Below are 21754 nucleotides of genomic sequence, written 5' to 3' on the forward strand. Positions count from 1 at the left end.
GAGCACTGAATCCTGTAAGATAGTGGGTTTTAGTATATAGATCAGTACAACTGATTACACAAACATGGACAACTGAGAAATATATTTTGCTCAAAAATGCACATAAATATGCATCTACAAAGTCTAGAAAATATAAATTATTGCTTGCTTTGCCCTAAAGCCATTCCAAGCAATATTTTTCACTCAACACAGCCTGACACCACTGAGAAATTCCTTTTACTGCTGCCAGTCCACTTATCAAATAAAGGTTGATAAAGTTTTAGCCTGTATCTCAATTCCACTTTTGCATCTGAACATACTGCTGCACTGGTTTTTAACCTAAATTCTAAAGGAGCCATGTTCAAATCTGATATAAAAGTTCAAATGTTATGTCAGGTCAGTGTGTTCTGTGTCTCAAGAGCTTGCCCTGATAGGCTGTGAAAGAATCACGCACACTTCAAATGCATCCTCTGGTAAAAAGTAGACTTTTTTTCTAACTATGTACATTCTCTGTTTTCTCAGCTGTGTTACACTCACTTCTAAAAGCCGGGGAATTTGAGGCATGAGGTTTGTGCTAATTCATACAACCAGGAAATCTTACTATATATACTATTTGTCCAAAAGCAGTACCACATATCCTAGTCCAGGGACAATGGCTAAAACTTGAGCATATGGATAGCTTCGATCTGTCTGACTATCCTTCTAGAGAATGACTGATCTTTGCAAGTAAGGTTCAGTTACTTAACTCTAATAAGCTGAGATTTCTTAAAAGGTGCTATTTTTTTTAATGTAGAGCATAAAAAGAACAAACTAACATTCAAAATCTATCTATCTATCTATCTATCTATCTATCTATCTATCTATATCTATATCTATATATATATATATATATATATATATATATATATATATATATATATATATATATAGTCATCTTGATTGTTAGTTTGTTCTTTTAATGCTCTACATTATGACTTTGACTTGCCTCTCACAATATTTTTAAAAAAGATATATGACAGTTGGATCTGGGGTATCAGATACTGAGATGAATGAGCTTAAAGTAAAATATAGAGTCTGTACTTTGCACTGAGATTGCCTCATCTTAATGTAACAACCACTGTCAATAATCCATGATAGAGTACACTAAGAAAGAGTTTCTGTGTCTTAATGCTATCTTTGTACATGGATTTGTACAAAAATAGATTTGTTGTGGACTGCTTGCTAAAAGCAGCAAGCATACTTAACAGTAGCTAGCAGTTAGCCATGCTTACAGGTAGAAGTAAAATGGATACATTTAGTTTGATACAGTGTTTCAAATGACTTGTTTGTACTGTTCGAAGCACAAAAAGTGCCCATTGTTCAGGTGTTGTGTATTGTTTATGATACATGCAATGGGAACTCTGTATGTATAAGAAAAGCAGAAACACTGACACAAACATTTGCACGCTGTACAGTTATCGTTGTGTGCTGATCTAGCTACACCTAATGCCACTATTAGCTGAGAGTGTTAAACTGGGCCATGTCATGAAGGGGGAGGTTAGATGTCAGAATGCAATATTTACAGTACATTCGACACAGAAACCAAGAAATTGTTTAAAAAGTTGGAAATGAAGACTTGGGGAGAAATGCATTTTCAATACAGTCAACATTCACAAATTGACTTAACATTCACAATAATGATAGTGAAATTCTCTTTTACTCAACTGCATAATCCTATAAATAGCCTAGCTGCAGTGGAAACATATCTAAGTAAACCCTGGCATTATATAATAAAAATTATATAATATAGAGGCTGGGAGAAAATCCATTTGCTCTCTGCGGTAATTTGCCTTGCGAAATCCTCTCAAGATTGCCCTTAAATTCCTCCTTGGGGTCTTTAGAGTGTATAAAGTGCATGAAAAATTATGGAGTAAACTTGACCAGGCTGCTCTCCTTACAAAGTTGGACTTGGATATAAATTATGGCCAAAGTTTTTCTGCTTCTAACTTTCTCTCTTTGAGTTTTATTTAACTCTGAATTGATTACATTTTCAAAACCCTCAAAAATCTCTCATTAACATCTCCGACTTCAGCATTCAGACACTTTTGAGCAGCAGCTCTGTCTAACCCCTCCTTCTTCTGTTCACTTCGTGGACCAGAAAAGAAAAGAGGTGGTGGAGATAAGAAGTGGAGGGGCAGAGAGAGGACAATAAGACAGAGAGAGAGGGACAACAGAGTCCCTCAGCATCCATTAAAATCTGAACATTCACAGTGACTGTCCCACTCATAATAGCCTTAGTAAGATGAAACCTGGCTAATGACTAGCTAATTAGCCTCTCTTCTGCTCTGATAAGACAGTGTGTGTGTGTGTGTGTGTGTGTGTGTGTGTGTGTGTGTTAAGAGAAACGGAAAATGAGTTACGTAGAATGATATCCTGCCTAAGAATAACTTCTATGGATGTAGAAATTATCTTCAGTATATTACAATATTCTCAACATTTTACAGACTTTATTTAGTGCTGTACAATCTGGTAAAAAAAAAGCTCTCTGTAAATACTGAATTCCTATATTTTTACATTTTAAATAATTTTTGGCTGGACTACAACAGTTGAGACAACCCTATAAATGTGGATGTCCGAGACAGACTGACCGATAAAGTTACACCACTGGTCGCTGCTCTTTCAAAATGAATTGGCACAAACGGTTTCTACCGTGTCATCTGGGGGTTGTTTACAGGTATTGTTGCCAACTTAGCACCTTTGTTGCTACATTGACTGACTTTTCACACCCTTTTATCGACGCACCTAGTGACATATGTAGCGACTTTCTAGACAAGCCTTAGCTATTTTGCGTAGGAGAGAGTTGCCAGTGGGGCCCTGAAAGTCTTGTTTTCACTAACAGAGGTGTATTGGAGCTGTAAAATGTGTTGGTTTCTCCAATTATCATCACAAACAGCTACAGGGGACTGAGGTTTCCCCTGGTAGTTGGTAAAATTTTATAAAATTTCGTGAGAAACAGAATATTGTGGCAGGACATACCTACATGTATAACACAGGATTCACATCTATACTGAGATGCTACCCATCTGTTATTTTGAAGGTTTTGAAGTCATGGGGTTTTCTTTTAAAGAATGGGTATAAGCAAATATAAAGCTGCCTGTTCAAATATCAGTTTTTTTTTCTTTTAATTCTCTCTCTCACTCTGTATCTCTCTCTCTCACACACACACAAAACCTCTCCCTACCCATTTCGTCATGCCAGCTAGTCACAGAGTAACAAATTCATTTGGACTTTCTTCCAGGCACTTGGGTGACTGATGTATCTCTTAAAAGTTTCCGTTGCCAAGGAAGAGCCACTCTTCAAACGCCCTCTTCTTCTCTCTCACTTTGTTTACTGCTCTCTGTAACTGCCACAGCACGTTGTGCTGAGTCGTACTTACCAGAATCTTAACATTCTCTGCAACACACCATGGCTCTCAATTAAAGAGATTAAGAAAAATATATTTTAAGGCACGAATGACAGGCTTCACATGGTATTACACCTATCCGGGGTTGTTTTGGTCACTTCAGCTTCACCCTGCTGAACAAATTAATCAGAATGTTGCCAAATCGCAAATTCGAAATGTGTTATCTAACAGGTTCCTAGAAACACTCACACAAAACAACTTCTGTTTAAATGCCATCTATTCACTTGCAGACACATACTGACTGGAGACTCTAAAGACCTTGCTCTTTCCTGAGAGGTGAATTTCCCACATAAGTCAAACCAGCACAGTCGCTCCTCGTTGTCAGATTGTAAACTGACTAAGTCCACGATCACAAAATTATTTTAGTGGTACTGAGTGTCTGATCTTTGGACACTGAGTTCTGTTTGTTTGGAATTTTTGGTTGTCCAGGATTTCAGTCTTACACAGTTCAACTCACTTTAAATCACTGTGGATTGGATCACTAGCAAATGGCCTAAAATTGACCAATTATACCAATGACTATTTTCCAGAGAGAACCACTTGCTTCAATAATCACCTGTCCAGCCGGTCAAAACGCCAGCACCAGAGCTTTGTTTCTTCTTGAGGCTGAACTTTGAAGTGGTGAGAATAGTGAGGTTAAGCAGTGAGGCTGATGGTAAACAATAAAAACAACATGGAAAGAAAAAGAGGGAGAGAAGATGATTACTTACCTAACAGAGAGGGTGAAATCCCCTGGATTGCTCTTGCTGGGCCGGGCCAAGAAACTGCCGTGGACGCCCCGGGTCAACAGGAGCTGCTCTGCCTCTATTCCAGTGATGTTGGGGTGGAACCACCTGAAAATTAGGGGAAAGAATGGCCTGTTACACACCCAAATTAACCATGTGTCCATCGTAGAAGAATATGTGCTATCTGTGCCAGTTTCCCTGCCTATGGAGACAAAAGGGGCACCAACACAATAGATCGCCTGAGTTCAGAAAAGTATATTGCTTATTCATTTAATGAACCAATCTTGTACATACTTTATAACTGCCATCCATAATCTTTCATTAAATATTTCACGAATTCTGAGTCCAAGTAGAAAAAGTACCAATTTTCAGCTTTATTTTGAGGACAAACACATCCACACTGGGAAAACATTATAGGAAGTCTAGCCCTTTTTAAACATCTCATAACCATTTGCAAGAACATACATGGAACTGAGCTGACTGGACCAGCAGTAGGATTTTTAAATATTGCCGAATAAACAGACTCCTGCTGAGAAACTCCATGCCTAGAGAAGGACTGGCCGTAAGACATGAAGCAGAGACATCTCTCAGTCATCTTGATTATTAGTTTGTTCTTTTTATGCTCTACATTAAAAATAATAGCACCTTTTAAGAAGTCTCAGCTAATTAGAGTTAAGTAACTGAACCTTACTTGCAAAGATCAGTTCTTCTCTAGAAGGACAGTCATTATAGAGAAAATCCAGCTCAGAACCCTGGATTTTACTTACAGGTTTGATGGTTTTGCCCAGAAACTGAGAAGAAAAATAGCCCGTCAAGGTTATTAGGCAATTTATTCAGCTACTGCGTGTTTATGGCTGGTGTATGGAAAAAGTTTAGTAGTATCTCCGCCTCTCTGACCTGTGCTCTGCTGATCAATGATTGTCAGCCGTGTAGACATACAGCATATCCTTGGGCAGTGGTTGTACATTTATTCTTCTGTGATGCACTGACTGTTAGGAACATAGTCAATGTGAGGTCTGTCCATGGACTCACTTTTCAGATGATTGGGACTACCTTCCATTATTTAAGAAGGAAACTGATTATAGATTAACAGAATCTGTAGTTTCTGCTTATGAATATTCATCCTAATCGTTTCCTTTATAACACAACTTTGATAATGTTAATCTTTTAGCTTTTCTAATTGTGAAGCCACTGAACTTACTGTACTTACATCAACCTAAAATAAATTATATTTTAGGTCTCACATTGGTTGCCTACTTCTTTGTATCAGATGACTGGTCTCACATGATTGATGTTTTTGTTGTTGTTGTTTTTTGTTGTTGTTTTTATTTACACTTTAGAGTACAGTTACACCAGTAAATAAATTTCCCTAATAACACAACAGCATAAACTATGTTGAACAGTAGTAGTCTGACTGATATTATTTCAAAAAGTGAGCTGTATGAAAAATAAAACTAGTAGTAGATCTAGGGATGAACGGGAAGTAACTGTAACTGCTGAAAGTTGTATCCCATTGCATTTATGCTCTTATTCCTAAATATTTATTCAAAGATGTTTTAATACAATATCTGTAATCATGATTATGGTAGTGTGTTAGTACAAAGTTTATTTCTTATTTTCAATAAAAATAAAAAGAGAACATACATTTTTTCTTGATGAATCGGTGAATACATGCAAACTCAATCTCCTGTGGTGGTTTGACAGAGAATGACACTCAGGTTTATAGTACTGCAAAGCCAAAGCTAATAATTACATGTTACTTCCTCCGTCTCAAAACACCCAAGGCAAATATTTATCCTATACACTTCTCAGGTATGTTGACTGATTATCTGGGTGTTGCTCCCTTACTAAGTATTTTACACTGCAACTTATCCAAACCAAACCATATACATTATTCATCATTCAGACACAGCTGCAAGATATAAACCAAGTGCATCCACATAGTGGCAATGTCATTAGTATGCAGTTGCGTTGCATAAAAACTGTATTTAATGTGTGACGAACTATATTAGTCTTGAAGAGGCAGTAAGTAGGTAGAGCAGCAATGTCCCAGTGAATGGCTGTATGTCTGCTGTGTGGATTTAGAGCTTCTGTTTCAGAAGGGATCATTGGGTTAAACCTCCGTAACTACTGTTTGCAATTGCTGGCTAATCCAATGCACCATTAGCCATCCAGGGCCCCATTTTTGTGTCAAGGCAGGGGGCTTTGACAAAACTGACATTAAATTGCATACGAACACAGTAAGTGGTGTGTTGTCTATCAGTGACAAAAAAATGTGAAATGGTACTGGGACATGGTGTTGTGCATTTTTTGTGGGATGGGGGGGCTCCATGTAATCACTTTGACAAACAGGTTGCAAAAAGTGCATGGACCATTTTGTCCTTCATGTGCCATTTAGTAAAATCTCAGTAACTTACAGTTGCTAAGCAGCATGACAGCGATGCAACCCTCAGTAACAACTACGGATAGGAATCAAGAACCAGTTCCAGATGAGAACTGGATCAAAATTGTCAATTCCTTTTATCAATGCCGGCATGTTTTCTGACAGTCAGAGCCAGGTGGCGTTATACACTCACTACGCAAGTTGCGTAGGGCGCCACAAATTATGCAAGGGCCCCGCCTCCCCATCATGTCAAAGTGGGTGTCAATGTTTACAACTTCGATAAGAGGATGAAGCAGTACTATCCATCTGGTCACGAAAAGAGAGAGAGAATAAAAAATGAAAGCGAATTGTGGGAACAGTAATCAAGTAAACATGTGTTCTCTCCTCTCCAAGTCTGATGTCAGCAAATAACAGTAATGTTAAGTTGATATGCATCTCTCTTTAGTCTGTCTGTCTCGCTAATCCAGCTGGGCAGTGCATCTTGGGCTGTCTGTGTCTTGCTTAACAGTCACTTCCAGAGCTGTTTTTTGTGACGTGTGAACATCTGTTCATATACGCATGCACGAAATGAAACTCACGCTTTACAGCAGAAACCTCCGTGGAGACCAGTCCAGACAATATATGGGTGTGATGGCACTCGTCACAGATGAATATCATTTTAAAACAAGACAATGACTATTTAGTCACGCAGTCAAGATTTAGTTACAACTCTAAACTAATGCAAGATGGAAAGGGATGGATTGACATTGACGATTAAAAATTGAATTTAAAATGTTGATTACCTGGGCATAATGGACAGTATGGATGCACGCATAGTAGAAATAGTATTTCATATTTGAAAATGTGGAAAAGGAAATCTGTGGAAGCCACTATGAATGGGCCTGATGCAGCTGATAAAATTAATAATAAAGCTGCAATCATAGCCTATAGACTTGTGTTTTAGTTGTATAGCCAAACTAATTGTATAATATTGTGAGGACTGGACTAATTACCAGGCAGCAGAGCCAAAGCTCAGCATCATATTTTATTATTTTCTACACTTTACATATTTTTTTTACAATTTCTTATTTACAGTATGTTAATATTAATATCTCCTTATTTTAACATTCTATAGAAAACATTCTATTCTATATATATTATTTGTTTATATCTCATTCTGTTCTGGTAGGTCTACTTATTCTTAGACTGACAGACGAAGCAAACTGTTTAAAAGGAGGGAGGATCGTAGTGGGAGCACTGGGTGTTTGACGGCAGTTCTAGTTGTGATGTCTATAAAACAGTAATTTCAAGTAAGGGTGGAAACACCAGCAATTAGCTAAAACCTCTTTCTATGCAAAAGGGGTTTAAATTCCAGGAATGCCATGTATTTGACACACTACGCACAGTGCCACTGCTTCCCAACTGAGCAACACGTCCATTACCAAGCGTAAAATGGTAAATGGTAAAGGAACTGCACTTATATAGCACTTTACTAGTCTTATTAACCACTCAAAGCGCTTTACACTACATGCCAGATTCACCCACACATTCATACAGCACCTTTTTCCCCCTTTTTCTATACATACAGTGTTTTCTACACACAACGATGATACATCGGAGGCAATTTTGGGTTCATTACCTTGCCCAAGGACATGTGGACTGGAGGAGCCGGGGATCAAACCACCGACCTTCCAGTTAGTGTATGTGTGTAGTATTATTTTTTTTCCCACCCACATTCTGGGAAGACCCGTCAGAATAGGGTATCTGCACCTGCACATGTATCTGCACCTTTATTACTGTTTACAATCATTTACATAATGTGTTAAGAAAATTACCAATATGTATGGGAAGTGACACAAAAGGTAACCCTTAAAATGTACTACCTTGGCACCAAAGGCACAGTGAAAAATTTTGGGTGCACCGAAATTGTGTGCTGGTTCACATAAATAAAAGTTAGGCATACCAGTGCAACCAATGTAAAAAGTTGGTCTGGAGCCCTGTAATGGATAGATTAACTGAAAATGAAACTAAATATTCATCTGTTTTTTGTTTGTTCTCTCCTCCCTCCCTCCCTCTTCCACCATTTACCTAAATAGATTTTAAACTGTCATAAAATTTTTAACAGGTTAATTTATGTATTTACTTATTTTTTGTTCAGAGTAATGTAAATAAGAAAATAACTGTAAGATTGACAAAGTAGTTCCAAAATTAGTCCCCAGATTATTCAAATACCAAAATTACCTATAGTTGCAGCCCTTGACTTTGTCTTTGGAAAGAAAAATGCTTGTAAATGTCAATGATTCAATAAGAATTGGAAAACAGACTTTTTTTTGACATTGACATATAGACCAAATGAGTAATGGAAATCATGCTTTTCACATCCTAAATTGTAGCCTTTCACCACCACCCCCAACACATTACAAAGGATTATTATTGATTAATATAACCCAGCGGAGAGCAGGCAGCAGGCGACACAAGAGCGCCTTCATGAAGCTCATGCTGAGAAGATAGTATCTGAAAGCTTTAACAGTGGGCGAGCATTTAGCTGTTTCTGTTTTTGTACACTGTATGACACAAACCCATGACAGTAAGATAAAAATAAGACTCATGTGTCAGCTCAGCAGATCTTGTGTCACCTCAGAGCAGTGAATACACACCGGAATACCGTTATGGTCCCTTCTGGTGCACAGGTCTGAATCTCAGCCCATTATGTGACGGAAATACTTTCTACTAATTTCTTCAATAACTCTTAAAACCACAAAAATATAAATGTAATCACTGTGTGACAAGGATATCTAGGCCTGACATTCGTATTGTCAACTGCTAGAGTTTGTTTGACAGAATGACCTAAATATTCAGATCAAATTAATTGAGACTGTCATTTACTAAAACTATATGGAAAAACGGCTTGAAATTGCTTTTTGGAATTGGGAAATGCATATGTCAGACATGTATGTTTTTGGAGCTGAAGCAACTGTCACCATTTTGCACTCAATGGATGGATTAAAGTGACACTGACTGCTTGTCAATGACAAAGTAGCCTGGGGCTGGTTTGATTATGTTGATATTGACCAAAAATCATATTGTGGGATTTTTTTCACTGAATGGTGATACACGATATATATTTCCATATTGTCTACGAAGTGGGCTAAATGTTTAGTCTTAAATCAAAGCCACGTGAGATGTCACAAGCGCTTTTATTAAAACAGACATATAAATGGTACTGTCTCATCCTATATCTCTTTTGAAAATATATCGATATACCTTAAAAAGTCAGTATACTGGCCAGCCCTTAAGTAGCCTGACCTGTTTTGACTATGACAGAGTGGATACATGAGAAGGGTGAAGTGAAGTGAGAAACAGACACTGCAGGAGAATCAGAAACAATGCTTAAAGTGTGATAGGCTTTGTACAGGAAGGAATGCCATGTGAAATATGGTACACTACACCTCCTTGTTGTCGTCCTCGAGGATCCTCCATTATTGGAGGTTTATCAACAGGACTAATATACACATGCAATTTTAACTTAAATACCAATTTAAACTAAAAATCAGCTTGATCTAAATGCAAATATCATTCCAGCCTAAGTGAACAGAGAGCGTTTAACGATGAAAACAAGACTGAGACAAATCCCTGGACGGTACCCGATCGCATAAGACTGAACGCTACAGAACAGACATCTAACCCTGGGGGGCAAAACTAATCTGCTGCGCTTTCTCTCATTTCACAAGCCGAGGGAGAAGATTATAGGAGGAACTTTACAAATAATAAATTGTAACCGATTACAAGGGGATTAGTCATAAATACATGTCAGAGCAGAGAGTGCCCTGGACAAGGCCCTCCCTGTGACATTAGACATATCTCTGGAAGTCTAGTGGGGAGGTTGGGTGGTTCACTTTAGGATGGACCATTTGGAGTCAAACAGGAAATGATTCAAAGGCACTGAGAAAGTGATAAAAGTATTATTCACAATATTCAACGTGAATCCATAGGAGATACTAGTGGCACTAATGGTATCTTGTCCCTAAAAATACACTACTGACATTGCATCTAGTGGAAAGTGTATGAGGTCAAACAGAAACAGAAAAACTTAAGTAACAATACTGTGTTTGAAATATAATCAAATCACCAAACTGGAAAATGTGTAAAATGCATTTTTAAGATTTTTGTATGGCAATTGACCTGGAATGTTTTTCCTTTTTTGCAGTGGTTTATCATGTATTTTGCCATACTGTTTGTGTTTTATTGTTGTTTACATTTTCCAGTATCTTGTAAGCACAAGATCTGAATCTCAAGAAAAGTGTCTGATTAACTTAAGAAAAAGTTTTCTTTTCGGTGGATCACAGCACTCAATCTTTATATTAATATCCATATCTTACCAACTATATGTAGTGCTGGATAACCTTCAAGATTTTTCAATACTAGAGGTGACATGATACAGCGAGTTTTAGTACATTTGAGGATAATAAACATGTTCTACATGTTCTACAAAACCCCTTTTTCCTTTAATAAAAGAAGGCAAATGTAGCAAAAGTTTATCCAGCTATGCCTAGCAAAGTTATAGCCCAACTGATATTGCTCTATAATTTGGGGCCAATACCAATGTAGATATTTGCGATAATGATATATTTGCTGTTTTTGAATTAACCTGTAACACAAACAAGAATCCCTGAAACTCATTTTTTTAAGCATCATGAATAGGAGAATTTTACAGTTGAGAACAAATATTTCAGTGATCTCCAGTGGATGAACTGTCATGGCATCACTGTTTCTCTCTCTTGTTACTTAACAGCTGACATATTAGCCCATGCATCTGCGAAATGCTAAAATGGAATCTAACCAGACAATCCATGCCAGCTTATGGTACTCTGCAGTTTTCGAAACTCAGGGCTACGCGCACAATTTATGACAGTTATTGCTGCTAAATCTGGTAATTCTCGTCTTTTATTTGACTATATTTTTTCCACTTGTCTCAGCAGTTTCCTTTACAATTAAACTCAAACTGGCCACCACATTTAGGTAACTGTACTGGGGAACTATTGAAAGGTCATGGGTGTCAGCTGGTGGACAGATTACTTGTGGTATTGTTTTTAATCCTACACAGATTCACTCAGAAAAATAATAACAGAGGGGCAAAAATACCTTATGTCACTAATCCATATCTAATCCCTCGTCACAGCGCTGCTGTTAGTCGTCAAATTATCAAAACAATGGAGATGGGTTGGTACCAGATGCAAACACTGGACTGCTGCTTCAAACAATTGACAGCAGCAACTACTGCACAACTATGCACCTTTTTAGGTTTACAGTCAGCTGAAGGCAGGGGGACACCTTCTCCTGAGTGTCTTGGCAAACAATTCAACAGCCTTTTTAACAACTAGAGTGTACTCTTAGCCACTTTGTAACCAAACCTCCTGAAACACCCACCTTTACAGCAACACACACATCAGTGAACGTGAAAGAAATACTGAACTTATACACAAATATTTCTGTACCGTAAGGTCTCCAAATGCCCTCCCAAGTTCACTTTTTCTCCTACAGCACTGAATTCTGTGTATTAAATTAAGCAAATTACAGAAAAAATAAAGCCATTATTTGCGGAAAGAGGAGGAGTTAAAAGAGGTGTGAGGTTTGTCCAAAAGCAGAAAATTTACTGAAGATGAATGGGATTGTTTCTGCCCTACCTCACCATTCTGGTCGAAGCGTGCCACAGCCCCTTGCTTCAGCAGCCTCAGAGTTTATTAATCCAGTACTGGGCACTGTTACACAAGGGAGAGTGGGAAGGATCGAGGGAGATATAGAGACGAAAGGGGAAGGTTGGGGGAGTGCTTGTAGAAGTGTTACTAGGTTAGATAGAGTGAGACAGAAACAGTAGGAGAAATGACAGAGAAATGGAGGGGGTGCTTTGTAGAGAGAGAGATAGTATGGGGCGGAAGGAGGACGAGCGAGGGGGCGGAGGCCTTTTAATCTGGGATTTGGACAAGCGTGAGCAGGCCTGATACCAGCACTGGTCGGTGCTATCAGCTGTCCCCCTGCCTTCTTTCCTTTCCTACCTCAGACACATGTGACAGACACTGGCAGACTGGTTCAACCACCCTCTGCTCTCCTCCGTCATCCTCACCTTCTCTCGCCTGTGTACCCTAAGAGGTCAGCAGCTGTCCCATGGCTGTGCTACAAAACCCATTCTCTGATCCTAAAGCTAACAGAGCTTTCTCTGGCTGTAACACAGACCAGACCAGGCCAAGCCAGATCTGGGTGCCAGGTCTCTGAGAGCTACAAGGTCCCTGCTATCTTGTCGGAGGCTAAATGCAACAGCTGTGTTGCCCGTGCCTGGAGATTACACCTAATCGTGCGTGGCGTAGTTACAGTGGATCATAGTTAGCGCTTGCCAAGCAAAACCCTCCAATCCAGCCAATTCAGCAGTATGCCATTGGGCCATTAATTTTGCAGGGGTTAGTTAGGGAGATTTGCAGATTAGCTAGAAAATAAATGCAGAGGACAATAGCATGTCAGTAAAGGACTGTAGTGCAACTCCTAATGACCTCTTTGCAACTATCTCAAAGGGAACGTACTGTTTGATTTCATCCACTTTTAACATATTTGAATATGAGTTCTCATAATTATTGGCTAATAAAGGTGATTTGTTCTTTTTAAATCACACCTTTTTTGTGTTGGTTACTACACAAACACACACCTGTAGACTGACTTATAACAAAATTTAGAGTCTACAGCCATGCTAGTAGTTCTTTGAGTTGTAATGCTCATTGTAAAGACAAAGTGAAATGTAGAACTGGTGATGGTGCAAAATGAAAAGTCATGTGATCCCCGTTTTTATGGCAATCGTCCAATAGCTGTCATGGCATTACACAAAAAAACCAGGCCAACCTCATGGTAGTGCCAAAGTCATTAGGCTTTATTCCCTGAGGACCTTGTACAAAATTTCATGGTTGTTGAAATATTTCAGTCTGGTCAGTGGACCAACTGACCAACCAACTAAATGACCAATGAAAAGCCCAACATGGGCATCACTAGAGCCACACAGTTAGTGTAGCTAAAAATATTGAACATTAACTTCATAGTATTGGAAACTACCCAAACCAAGATGCCTTAAGTTGTGTTTGTACCCAATGCAAACTGCTACTAAGACTACAACAACAAACCAGAATGTTTTCTCTCTAAAGCCACAAAACTGTGGCCAGTTATGAAAGTGCAAGGCCTAGTTGAACTTGCAGGGACAACCAGGCAACAAAAGTGGATTATTCCTAATTTCTGCCTTCTTCTTAAGTGGTGAAAACCGGAAGCTGGACGTTGGCAAAATAGATGTTCTGACCTTGCTAAAAAAATAGTCACCAACTTCTCTGACATTTTTCTGAAGATTTTGGTTTAGGCCACTAGCAATGGCTTTGTATTTTTTCATGGAGGGAGTCATAAAAGAAACGTTTTGAAATCAAACGAAATTCTGAAAATGAACAGTTCTCCCGCACACTACCATTTGGGATAAATGTAGCCAAATCCTATCACATTATAGGAATTATGGATACAAGTCTACAAAAATTTAGTTACTTTCTGCTGCTCGGTGGGGCCACCAAGATTCAAAGCTGCCTAATTTAGCTTTAACATATCAGCATTTGTTGTATCAGTTCACATGTTTGTCAAAAATACTCGGGGAATATCTCACAAGGTCCTTACAATGCTTCACTTCTGAGAGCCACAGATCAAGGTTAAGTTCCTCAAAATTTTAAATTCTGAATCTTTAATATTGACAGCCAGAAGTAAGTCTGAATTTTACATTTTGTTGAAATACTTACAAAACTACTTTGTTGTACAGTTTGATTTTGGCTCTGATTCCAGAACTGTCCTTTTCATACAAGGCAAATCAAACAAGACATTTTATTTTTAATTATGAAACTCATTTTCCCCAAATGTCACTTATGCAATCCTGGCTCCAAGGCTCTTGATAGATTTTTTGAGATTTGCAGTGAAACTATTATTTAGTGTCTGCGTTGTCTAAGCTCAGGACAAAATGTATTTGCCCTTTCTCTTTCTGTGTGTGTTGCTCTATTTAATGATTAACTTTTAGGCCATCACTCACCAAGAAATACTCGTAGAAACAGACCTGGTTATTAGAAACCAGTGACATAAAGTGTCTTCAGCTGCTTATTTGCTTACAAATACTCAAGTGTCAAATTAACCAGAGGTAGTAAATATGATGCTTACAATTAGTGCTGTTGATGTATTTTCAATTACTCTATATTTGGGTACAATGTAAAAATAGACATTAATTTTGTCCACTGAAAGTAAGTAAAGTGTCAATCCAAAACAAATTTTAAAGTGTCCTTTTCATGAGACTTTCAACGTAACTTGCTTTGTTTACAGGGGAAGTACGTGAAGTTAAAGTTTTTCACCCTTATATTGTACTCGTTTTCACTAATAATTGCTACTGAGAGTTTATAATGTAACTACAGGCCAAACAATTACAAAAAATAAATATATTTCTGGATTACCAAAATGTTTATCTTCATACTATGGGTAATGCCAACCACCTGACATTAAATTATAAATAATCTGCCAGAGTATTACAAAAGGACTATACAGATCCACAGTATCAAACTCAGATTATTTTATTGAAATGCCCTATTGGTTGATGTGACTGATGTCCCAAAGTTACGTGTAGCCTTTAATTTAACTGAAAAGATTTATCTGTGTAGTACTGTAGATTTGAGTCACTGTCAATTTAGAGAGGTCTTTAAACCAGACTGAACAACATGCCTTTCACTCCTGTACAACCCTATCCATATTATCTCTCTCCCTCAACTCCTCAGATCATGACCGCAGGAGCAGGAGTGACTCAGGGCTTTCCAAGAATAGGATTCCCTTTGACAACCACCAGGCACCCCATTTCCCTGCATCTGGCCTTGGGCAGGGAGAGACAGAGACAGAAACATGACAAAAGAAAACGAGATTTCAAATAGTCTGCTTCTATCTGACGAGACATCGACAGGGAAGTGTAGAATAAACTGGATGTACTGAGGGAGAGACAGAGGCAGCTGGGAACTGCAGGTTAGGCCTCAGGCTGGTTAAGGGGAAACAGGCCAATGTGCATCCAGCCACCACTCTATCCTCTTACATAATGTCTCAAGTTCAATATAGCCCTGGTCGGCTATTTAAAGCATTCCTGTCTAGGCCCACTGACAAAAAGGTGATATACTTAGTAGCCGCAGCGCAGCATGAAAGCCTCTGCTAGGCCTATATTGGTCACAGACGAGCCATGGGGTGTGGATTTTGGTAATGTTGCATATATTTTTAGCCCAGCTGATGATGCGGGGTGTTTACATGGGGTGCAAAACTCGCACACACCCCATTGCTGAAAATTTAACTTCTCTGTGTAGCACCATGCACTCAGCTTGATAGAATTAGCTAAATTACTAACTTAGGCAATCACTGCCTATGTGCATACACTTTGTTTTTCAACACTTGCACATATGTAAGCCAGCAGAAGCTGACTAACTGATTAACAACAATGGTAACGGTGACACGACAAATGGTCAGAAGCTTTCAGGGTAGTTTGACAATTCTTGACAATTCTTGTAAAAACAACTAGTAGAACAGGGTTTCCATAGTTTGTGGTTTTTTGTATTTACATGGAGTAAACAGGACTTATCAAACGCAGAGTAGAAGTGGCCCCAGGCAATATTGGTTAATAAGTAACTACTATGTTTTTTCACAGACACATTCAATTTTTTTTTCCAACAGACAACCTGGAAACCAAACTTTCTGGAAAACAGAAACTAGTAAATATACACTGGACTTCTTGCCTGAAATGACAAACCCAGATTAAGAAACAAACTGTGGATACAGAATAATCACTTAAAAGTCTTCATCATTTTGACTGTTTTCAAAGCACATTTGTTGTAGAAGAAATTTTTTTTTGAAAATGCCGCCCTATCTATTTTTCCTGACATCTGTGCAAAAACTTGGCAACAATTATGAGTATGCATATGATTAAAATAATGACATAATCCCTTGTACTGGAAAAAACAGAGTATGTTTAACATAGAAGTAATATTTTTCACTCAGCTGTGATGTCTGCATTTTCTGAACAGTGTCAAATAGTTTCATGCTTTGTTTTTCGACTCAATAAGCATACAAAACAATTGTATTCAACAACAGGGATTTTACATTTTATTAAGGACAGAGCATTATAGATGTGGTTAAATTAGGCATTTTGTCCATAGGAAACTGTTACTGATCACAATCGTATTATTGAAAGCAAATCTATGGTAATACTTTGCTAAGATTTACATATCTCATTTATTATGCAAACTTAAAAGCGTACTAGTTTGAATGTAGGTCATGTTTAAGACCTATGTACATACTGGATATAAAAGATTTACTTCCTTTTCTCCCTTTCAAGTTATCAGAAAATGAAGATACTGAGAATTGGCTGCCAGTTAAGACTTTATAAACTAACTGACATGACTTTTGTATCTTGTAATCCACATTTTCTATTATTCAGACACATTAAGTCTCTAGCTTCTTTTAAATCTCTTCTTTAAACTTGTGAAAGGCTTCAGAAAATGTTTGACAGTTTTTTATTTATACTGTTTTATTCCCATTCATGTATTGATGTTATGGTTTTTACTTCCTCTGTGCTCATGTTCTTTGGTCTTATTCTTATTTTATTTGCCTTGTCTGGTTTTGTTTCTTTTTGTAAAGCACTTTGTAACATATAAGCGCTGACCTGCCGGCAAAGAGAAGTTAAATGGTAAATAATAGTTAGTAGGCCATAAGGCTGAAAGTTGCCATGTTAATCGATGTCCAAACCAGTATTAAAATGCTGCAGTATTATTATTACCATTATTATTATTATTACTCATTTCATCAGCCAAAGACAGTGAAAGAATAACACTTCTTACTGAATCACATTCAAAGAGCATGACTTTAATATTCACAGTCATTTATCTACAGAGCAGACCCAGAAGCAACAGCAGGTGTTGCAGTATCAACCCGATCAACGCTAAGATTTGATTTACATGGCTCAATACGACAGGAATGCGGTTCTGAAATGTTAAGGTGTATATATGACATAAGCCTGGAAAAGCATGCCCTCTCCTATTTTTTAAGCACTTTGCCCTTAAATGTTTAATCATAGAAGCATTAAGTAACATTCAAAGATCATGGGCATGTGGAGATGACATAATTTTAATGCATTGTCACCGTTGTTTTCTGTTCGAACAAAATGAAAAATATGCAAAACATGTATCTGGAAAAAACTAACAGTTTGTTCAGAGCACTCCTGGAAATGTTGGCAGTGTTATCTTATTCCTCCACATGGGCTGTTGTTTTCCTGTCAGCTTATCGAGATAACTGACTCACTGTTCTCAGTTGGTCAAATGAGTTTCAGTGACAGACGAGGTCTGTTCCATAAACAAAGGGGGGCAGAGGTAGTTTCCAATAGTGGAAGGTTTGTAATACTACGGAGAAACAACTGGCAAAATAAAAATGGAACAGCAGTGTAAAGTGATTCTGCATCATTACGTCTTTCTCGGGACCCACAGTTATACTGAACACATTACAGTGCTTAATCACTGTTACGCTGATGGTACAGTACAAATGGTTCCTTTATGAATAAACCGCCACAAATCTTCACTACAAAAACAATAACAAAATATGTGGAAATTCCATCCCTCCCCAATAGTATGATGAACTAAAATCCTTCATGAAATGGGTAGCCTGAGTGATACTATCATCAACAGGAGTGCAGGTCCATCAGATCAAGATGGCACACATTGTAGTATTGTTCCCCTGTGGTATTTCAACTCAGGAAGTACAGAACGAGCCACAGAGCAACAGTCATATGTGTCTCAGCCGGCGACAAACCATGGAAACTGGCAGACATGAAAACAACTATTACCTTTGTCTCACTGTTGCCCACTATCTCTGATCTTAGTCTGCTGGTGGCTTTGGCCCCTGGGCAACTCTAGTGATATAGTGAGAAATTATGGCAAAAATAGTTCTTATTTTCATAGTTTTTTGCCACTATTCTCATCTGTTATGTAACATTTTACTCACCAGCCTTTGACCAAGACGGGGCCACTTTTAGTGTCTCCTGGGCACAGCTTTTGTGCATTTTGCGCATTTTGTGCATCTTAATCCTGTAATCTGAATCACACAAAGTTTTCAAAAGCGAGACTAAAAGTGAAAAGAAAGTTTAAAGTAATTACCCAAAGTTTCTATTGTATTAGTCAACTGGATTCAGGTTACGTGTGCAGGAATGAGTGACCTTCCTTAGGAATACATACATATGCACCTACACAATTTGATTAAGCTTTTCATCTGTGTATTCATGTACACATAAATCAACCATCAAATTACCGATAATCAGCCACTGCAGCAAGTTTACAAGGATTTGGATTGTAGTTGACAGTTTATGCAAAGCGGAGCCACACACAGCACCACTAAAAAACAAAACTATCTATTGGTGGATAGGTGGATCCTTCCTGCAAGGTGTACCAGGAAGCAACTAAAGAATGCAATGGACCATGATTATGGAATATTGTGTGCAGAAAAAAGAAAAGGAAAAAAGTTGTAAAAAATGAATTTTCCATTAATGCCCCAGCCAGCCTGGCTGCTTTACTGTTTCCAAACTCCCTTTGATGTACCATGGCCTAAGCCATATCCAGCTAGATTCGATTGTGAGAAATGCTATTTTGCCAAATAACATGGCCTGAATTCAACAGTCTTTGTTCTGTTAGAGGAGAAATAAATGCCTTTGTGTATTGTGAAGCTGGACTAAAATCAGTAGACTGGCCTTTTAACCTCGAGATCATTATTTCACCATTGCAGTTTTACGTACTAAAAGGCATACAAGACACAAAAGTCACATGCCAAACATCATGCGATACAACACATCTTCTATCTTTTCTACCCATATAGTGGTAGACTATTTGTATCTACTGTAAACTTACTGATTGCTAACAATGCATTTTTTAGAGTCCACAACAACCATTACGGTCAAGCGACAAGCCGACTGCTGGAGTCAACATTTCAGAGGTCACCTTGCAAAGAAACCTCTACCAGGAGGAACAGTTGGGAACAGTTAAATTTAAACTGACTATTAGTTATGACGAGGACTACAAAGAAGTCCTAAACTTTAAATAGCTGTATTTCACTGCACCATTTCACATGCCAACTCAAATAACCCTAACAAAACAAACATTTCGACTCATTATTATTTTAACTTATACATATAGCAGGTAATATTAGCTTACTTCCTGTGTACTGGAAAGTACCTGGAAAGGGCAATTTAGGAGAAAATTAGACATTATATGAACCAATAATGCAAAATCTCAATAAGCACACCATGCATCTCTCCATTCATGTTCCTGGCGTTCAGCACAAAGCAACTCTTAATTCCTCACATACTAAGCTGGTCAATGTTTCAGTGAGGTCATTACTAGTCCACAGACGTATGTGTTGTTAATAATATATAGGAAGAGTACCAAGTTACTGTTGGTAAAATATTACTATTTTTCCAAAAGGAAGCAGAAGTAAGTATTACTTTCACAACTTATTAGTATTAATTAGTCATTTTATACTGGTAGGAAACAGTTTATAGTGTTTATAGTTCTTGTTTTTAAGCTACAGTTACTAATTACATGAGCACTTGACTTGGTTTACGGTTCTTGACAATACATTAGTGAAGACCTGAAGCTAATGTTGCTAGAGTATTGCTATGAAAACTTTTTTTCCGGGGTTTTACAAAAGTTCCCTTTTAAATTTGTTGTATGTTTAATACAATACTTTCTGTCTAGGGCTTAGATTCACAGGAAGCTATAAGCCAATTTCCTTCACTTCGCACGGAGAGAGACAAAGCAGGAGGACCGCGACAAAAATAGCCCCTAGCGCTAGATTAGAAAAGTGTTAAGACTTTTAAAAATAAAAACTTGTGTGATGTATGGAAATTGGTGGGAAGAGTTATGTTCACATTATATGTACGGTCTGACTTAACTGCAGCTCAGACATAACTCACGCCATTCACAAATACATGCACACAGAAAGTAAATTAACGTCAAACAGTAAAGGAGGGCAACGCGACGTATACTTTAATTCAACTGTTACTTCACTCTGCAGCAGCTAGCTACATTATAGAATTCAGCGTTTCATCAAAGCGTTCGGTCGCCGCCACTCGTACTGCCGGCTTACTTTAAGCAAAGTCAGTTATATAACTCTGTGCTAATTCATAATTAACAAGACAAAGACAACATGACGTTTCTTTGCATGAAATTCTAAATATGAGGCGACAAGTGCCTCTGTTAACTGGGTCTGTGGCACGAAAAAAGTTGAGGCGCCCCTGCTTTCTCGCCGGCAGCCTCAGGTCAATCTCGCCCGCACAATCTCTGGCTGCGCGTGCGGTGAAAGGGGGGCTGTTAAATATTAAGGGGCGACTAATGACAGTTGAAAAAACACAAAGCGCGACTTCACCTGCGAGATGTCATAGCAGTCTCCGAAAGCTGTCAATTGTCCTCAAACGTTCCCCCTGTGCCTCTACTGAGTCGCTGTGAAGAGTGAGCGATCTGTTTAACCTGCGTGTTGAGCTACACATAACTCCCAACACGCCATCCGGTTACTACCTTCAAAACAAAGGCCTTGCTTGTAGCCTAACTTTAAGGAGAAACACGTAGCATTTGAATTTTTGTTATATTTTAACAACCAGTTCTTTGAAATAATCCCGTTTGTATTGTGTTTTTATGTTCTTATTAGCCTACCTCTGTTTTTTTTTTTTTTTGTGTGTGTGTGCTTTAGTGCTCTGACCTATGCACGGGGATCTTCATTCTGTTTTATTAGTTTTATATTTTATATTTTTATTTTACAATATAAATTTCTAATCAAAAAAGGTACTCTCATAAGGAGATAATATCATTATTACATAATTACAACCTTTGGCTTGTGCTAAGTTAACTCCAAACTAACTTTGAAAATTCCGTGGTATTTTGATAGTACAACATCATGTTGTAGCCTACTATCACATTTAAAAAGGCTATTTAAGTAAGCCAAATGATTCTTTTGTCAAACGTGACCATCTTACACTTTTGTTTTGCACGACAATCTTCTTTTCCTGCCCTGGTTCTGACTAAAGTCAGCTAACTTGATGGAACCTAGAGAACAAAATTAAAGTTCTTAGTATCATATTTAGGTTAATATCAGAGGCTTCATAACCTTTTATTACCAGGGCCCTTAAAAAAT

The 21754-nt window shown here is 38.0% G+C and overlaps 1 protein-coding gene across 3 annotated transcripts in view; it reads right to left on the minus strand.

Moving 5' to 3' along the window:
• The window catches only part of ptpn11b (protein tyrosine phosphatase non-receptor type 11b), a 43180-nt gene extending 22085 nt beyond the window's left edge, over window positions 1-21095 (minus strand). For 2 of the 3 annotated variants that reach the window (XM_040153519.1, XM_040153518.1), the window contains exons 1-2: window positions 20993-21095; window positions 4132-4254 (exon numbers count right to left, since the gene is read on the minus strand). In XM_040153519.1, the coding sequence (XP_040009453.1) occupies window positions 4132-4254; window positions 20993-21006 (137 nt within the window). In that variant the 5' untranslated portion in view covers window positions 21007-21095. Of the gene's footprint in view, window positions 1-4131; window positions 4255-12192; window positions 12267-20992 lie in introns of those variants that run through there. The other variant, XM_040153520.1, reaches the window with a different exon arrangement.
• Window positions 21096-21754: the final 659 nt, after the last annotated feature.

This window comes from Xiphias gladius, chromosome 18, assembly GCF_016859285.1.
Source record: "Xiphias gladius isolate SHS-SW01 ecotype Sanya breed wild chromosome 18, ASM1685928v1, whole genome shotgun sequence".
NCBI lineage: Eukaryota > Metazoa > Chordata > Actinopteri > Istiophoriformes > Xiphiidae > Xiphias > Xiphias gladius.